The sequence below is a fragment of the Grammomys surdaster genome, unplaced genomic scaffold, assembly GCF_004785775.1.
Source record: "Grammomys surdaster isolate TR1022 unplaced genomic scaffold, NIH_TR_1.0 183, whole genome shotgun sequence".
NCBI lineage: Eukaryota > Metazoa > Chordata > Mammalia > Rodentia > Muridae > Grammomys > Grammomys surdaster.
The window spans coordinates 3441175-3447174 of NW_021604628.1; the positions used below are offsets into that span (position 1 = coordinate 3441175).

General features: G+C 50.2%; 1 protein-coding gene across 1 annotated transcript in view; it reads left to right on the plus strand.

Moving 5' to 3' along the window:
* Window positions 1-6000, plus strand: part of Agpat3 (1-acylglycerol-3-phosphate O-acyltransferase 3) — a 29608-nt gene that overhangs the window by 18103 nt on the left and 5505 nt on the right. The window contains exon 7 of the mRNA XM_028767874.1: window positions 2760-2835. Coding sequence (XP_028623707.1) covers window positions 2760-2835 — 76 coding nt within the window. The remainder of the gene's footprint in view (window positions 1-2759; window positions 2836-6000) is intronic.

Genomic DNA, 6000 nt, shown 5'->3' on the forward strand with positions numbered 1-6000 from the left:
ACTTACTGTTCCCACCATCCAGCGTACCTCTGCAGTCACAGCCAAGGGCCTTCACCCATGCCTCCCTCAAGAGAACCAGAACTCTAGGGGCTGTGATGAGGCAGGCAGGCCTGCATGTGCATAGTCCCAAGGGACCTCTTTTCTCCGTGCTGGCGTGTTGCTGCCTTGTGACGGCAGAGTTACTCCTGGAATGTTCAGGGCAACGAGCTCAAACTCTGGCTGCCAGGAGCAGGGAGCCTGTAGGACCTACTAGCATGTATCTCTCTTGTCATCTTTCCTTACGTCAATAATGTATATTATGTAGTAGTGAATGGCACGCTCACACGCACGCACGCACGCTCACACGCACGCATGCACACACACACCAAGAGAGCTATGAAATAGATCTGAGCCTTGTGGTTCTCTTACTATAGGCGGTAGCCTCCTGCTACACCCCCTGACTCTGTGCCATCTGTGCCAAACCCTTCCCACGCAGTCCCCAGCATGTGGCTGGAGCCCTTGGAAGGTACAGACATGAATATTTTATCTGTTAAGGCACTGTTGCCTCTGACCCTGATGCGTCATGAGCCCGAAGTGGCGCTCTGTGGAGCCACATGCTCTGTAGCCTTGGGCTCCACCAGTGCTGTGCTGGGGTGGAGAGGCCCCTGGGCATAGCCCACATGGCCACGGCCCCTCAGGGGCTGTCTCGGCCCGTGAACCTTTCACGTGGCCTTTTTTCTCTGAAAGGATGGACTATGGGCCGCCATCGTGGCCACCGAAGTCCCGCAGCTGTATTTGTCAATTTCCTGTTCTTCCTAGTGCCATTTACCTACAAGCAAATGAAGTCTGAAAACACTAAACAGCAATCTCCAGAAGCAAGCTAGCTGTTTGTGAACTTTAAATTATACATGCTCTGAGGGGCTTGATGAAAAATGTCACGCTGGGTGCAAAGCCTTGTCTACTGTACCCGGCTTGGGTCAGCCACCTTGCTAATGTCATTCACACAGACTCACAGTGCTTGTGTTTAAATGTGATTTAGTAATGTCCTCAAAGCACAAGGAACGTGAAACGAAGGGAGCACTCGGGTGTGGAGCATAGCACACCAGCAAACAGTGTGCAGAGGGAGCACTTGGGTGCAGAGCACAGCACACCAGCAAACTGTGCAGAGGGAGCACTCGGGTGCAGAGCACAGCACACCAGCAAACAGTGTGCAGAGGGAGCATTTGGGTGTGGAGCACAGCACACCAGGAAACAATGTGCAGAGGGAGCACTCGGGTGCAGAGCACAGCACACCAGCAAACAGTGTGCAGAGGGAGCACTTGGGTGCGGAGCACGGCACACCAGCAAACAGTGTGCAGAGGGAGCGGAGCACTTAAGGTGTAAGATGTCCCTTGGGACTTGGAATCTGTCCCAGTGAGGAGGACCCTGATCACCCCAGTCCTTGCGAGCCTGTGTGAACCCAAGTGTTCTGTGCCACCTCCTGGGCATCATGAGGTACTGCAGGTCCCAGTGGAAAGCAGGATCGGCCTATCCGGTCCCCAGGCTTCCATGAAACCTATGCTATGTCACCAAGGCTGATATGCAGCTCCTCGTTCTCCTCCTCCACATCCCAAGTTCTGGCATTCGAGGTATGTGCCACAGGTCTATCTTACTATGCAGCCTTGGCTGGCCCAGACCTTGACATGTAGACCACACTAGCTATGACCCTATCTCTGCATCCCAAGTGCTGGGATTAAATGCGTGTGCTACCATGTCCAGCTATATGACTTGTGTTTTGTTTTATGTTAGTTTTTGGAGACAGAGTTTCTTCCAGCAGCCCTGGCTGTCCTGAAGTTCACTCTCACTCAGGCTGACCTCAGAGGTCCTCCGTCTCTGCCTCCTGGAGTGCTGGAATTAAAGGCATGCACTGCCACACCTGGCTTGGCTCTAGCCTTTTAAAGTTTATGATGCAAAGACTTAATTCCTGTGGGAAAAAGTCTGAGCTGGCTCTGCCTGCAGGAGGTTCAGCAGCACTCTCTCGGCCACACGATTTTGGGCTGCTCCCCCTGGAGCAGCATTGCTTATTGCAGACTACAGCCAGATTATCTTAAATCATCCTTACTGTGGTTGAAGCCGTCCCTTGCCCACCCTGTGTCTGACCGAACATCCTAGTGACTACCAAACCTTACAATGTATTCTTAGCAGACCATCAGCTCCCACTAACCCAAAGGCTAGGCTGCCATCAGATAGGCTCCAAGAAATAGAGGACCCTTGCTGTGCCCCACCCACCGATGCATCCCATAAACACTTCCTACCCTTCTTCATTCTGCAGCTAACAGAAATCGCACACAACTACTCACACGGTAGAAAATGGCACTTTAGGAAACTTTGGTATGTGGTTTGGGGCCATGGCCACTCATAGCTGTCAATCCATTGACGGTGACAGTCAAGGTCAAATGCCACAGACCCTTGGTCTTGAGCATCTCCAACAGTGCATGTCTGGGGAAAGACCAAAGCCACTGTAATCACCCCATGAGGAAGTCGAGGCATGGTCTGCCAGGTAGGGGGCTCACAGGGCCCCCAGACATAGAGGCATCTTTCAGTCTTCATGTGGGGGATGGCCTGACCATGCCCAGAAGGTTCCATTATGTCCAATGACTGTCAAGAACTTACTTTGGTGTCTGCTTGTTTCAGAAATTAAGAATGAGGCCCGAGCAGAGAGCCTCAGGTGGTGTCATCTGTGTCACTTGCTCCCTCCCAGTGTGGGGCAGGTGTCCATTCGCTCACTTTCCTTGTTACAGGAGGTTCCCCCTGGAAGACATCCCAGCAGATGAGACCAGCGCGGCCCAGTGGCTTCACAAGCTGTACCAGGAGAAGGTAAGGCTCCTGCTTGCCCTCCTCCCACATCCAAAGCAGACTGGGGCAGTAGGGAAAGAAGGAAGGAAGGAAGGAAGGAAGGAAGGAAGGAAGGAAGGAAGGAAGGAAGGAAGGAAGGTGCCACATGGTTCCCCTTTGAGTGTCAAAGGCTGGTGGTCCTCACATGAGTTAGTGTCTTCTCTTGTTCTTAAAAATTGAGACATTAATGCTAAAGTGAAGCATGAAGCCTTGCACACTGCCTGGTATGTGCACCTGTACAGAAGCCTTGCACACTGCCTGGTATGTGCAACAGCACAGGAGCCTTGCACACTGCCTGGTATGTGCACCAGTGCAGAAGCCTTGCACAGTGTCTAGTATGTGCAACAGCACAGAAGCCTTGCACAGTATCTGGTGTGTGCAACAGCACAGGAGCCTTGCACACTGCCTGGTGTGTATAACAGCACGGAAGCCTTGCACACTGCCTGGTGTGTGCAAGTGAAACTGTGTTGATGACATTTTACCACATTTGTTCCTTGTTTATATAAAAGAAATTTTACGTATGTAACAGATGTTGCCCAGATTTACAACAGCTTGTTTATGTCGTGGGGCCCCACAGCAGATGTCTTGGGGTGCTTCTGAGCACATATGTCCAGTTCCCACTCCACAGCGCATGCTCACCCTATGCCCACTTCCTGGGACAATAAGTGTCCTCTTTGCATTGTTCTGGAAACCAGATGGGCAGAAGAACCTAAAGCAAACAAAATTCCCTCCAGTGCTGGGAGCAGCTCCCAGGGAAGTAAGGGAGCTCCAGAGACCAAGTCGGGAGGAGAGCCAGACATGAGAGTGGGGGGGGCCTGGGCTGATGCTACACACCTTGCTGGTAGTGTTGGCTGGTCCCCCAAAGTCTTGAGTCGTAAGCCTTCATGGGGTCACATGGTGAGATATGACTTCACTCAAGACAGTAAGGTAGTGGCATATCCCCTCGTGAGGCCAGACCTCTCAGGAAGTCAGATGGGGAAGGTCGAACTTGTCCCAGCCTACCTCCTCCTCCATGCTGAAGAGTGCTGCCCTGGTGACTGTCCTGGCCCACCTACACAGTTCCAGAAGATGGAGACACTAGACTAGAGAGTTCCCTCATGCTCCCAAAGGAAACCTATGCACAGCTGGAGGAAGGTGACCCCAGAGGCAGACAGCTCAGGGTTTGCCTAGACTGGACTCAGCTGAAGGCCAGCTGCTGGCTACCACAAGACAAAACTCCCAAGGGAAAAAAACCCTTCTGATACCCAACACAACTATCACAGCCCTCAGAGGAACCCAAAAAGCAGCAGACACAGACTAAAATGAGCACGGAAAGATGAAAGTGGAAAACAACAAGAAGACCTGCAGAAGAATGGAAAGAGCAGTAGAAAGACATCAGGGGAAGTGGAGAAAACACACAGTCGGCGGAGCCGTGTGGTGAGCCGAGGATGGTGCACAGCGCTTGCTCGCCTCGCCTCGCCTCGCCTCCGCATGCCAATGGTCCTCAAGAGTAGTATTAATATAGGGGTTGGAGAGACGTCTCAGCATTTAAAAGCTCCAGCTGTTCTTCCAGGGGACCCAGGTTCAAGTCCTAACACCCACATGGCAGCTCAAAACTGTCTGAAACTCTAATCCCAGGACTTCTGATATCCTCACACAGACATGCATGCAGGCAAAACACTAAGGCACGTAAAATGAAAACAAATTATAAAAGGAGGAGCCAGGCAGAGTGGAGCACACCTTTGATCCCAGCACTCGAGGCAGAGGCAGAAGGATCTCTTGAGTTTGCCGTTCAAGGCCAGCATTCCAGGACAGCCAAGGTGACATGATGAGACCCCATCTCAGAAACATATATATATATATATATATGTATATACTAATTAATAAAATAGAAAACTGTGGTCAAGACTGATAGACTTGGTGTTAACAGGAAACAACGCATGACTGGCTTTGTACCCACTGTTTGAAAACTTGGACAAAATTTGTCATCTTTTCTACTACACTCTATGACAGGTGCCCAACAAAGTAGGTATAGGGGGCTGGAGAGATGGCTCAGCAATTCAGAGCACTGACTGCTCTTCCAGAGGTCCTGAGTTCAATTCCCAGCACCCACATGGTGGCTCACAACCATCTGTAATGGCATCTGATGCCCTCTTCTGGTGTGTCTGAAGACAGCAACAGTGATCTCACATACATAAAATAAATAAATAAGTAAATAAATTATAAAAAAAGAAAAAGAAAACAAAGTAGGTCTAGAAGGTCCTTAGTTCACACAGCACAGGCCATGTGCCACAGACCCATCATCCTGATGGGTTTCTCCTGGGCTCCAGGACATGTGTCTGCCTGTCTGTCTGTCTGGCTGTCCTTATCCAGCATAGCATTAGAAGTCTTAGGAGAGAGATTATGGAGAAGATGACACTGTCCAGATTGGAAAGGAACATAGTCAAACTACCCTGTTTGCAGATGCATGGCCTAATATTTAGAAAAACTTCAAAACTGTCAGAATGTTAGAACTGGAAAATTCCCTAAAGTTGTAGGATTAAAAAAACCAGTGTCTAAAAACCAGTATCATTTCCATGTGCCAAAAACTAGCTGAAAGACAAATCTCAGCAAAACCAGTGAAACCCAAGGTGCTGAGCTACCATCAGACTTTGAAGTCCTCCTGCACACACACACACACACACACACACACACACACACACACACACCCTCTGTTCTCCGATGGATGAATAAAGAAACTATAATGAAGTTGGTTGTGGCCTGCGCCTTTAATTCCGCACTGGGGAGGCAGAAGCAGGTAGATCTCTTGAGTTTGAGGCCAGTCAGATCTACACAGAGAGTTCCAGGACAGCCAGAGCTACACAGAGAAACCCTGCCTTGAACACAATACAAAAACAAAACAAAAACAACAACAAACAAGCAAACAGAAAAGGAGACAATGATGTGTATAAACACACAATGTGACATTGTCAGCCGTCACACAACAGACTCTCGCCATTTGGAGCAACGTGGATGCACGTGAAGGTATACCACAGAAGTGAAGCCAGCCAGCGAGCACCATGAGGACACAGCACATACGCTGGAGAGGGTAGAGCGGTAGATGGAGGCCGGGAGGATGGAGTGATGGACAGAGGATGACAGCAGGCACAGCATGTCTGATGGACAGAG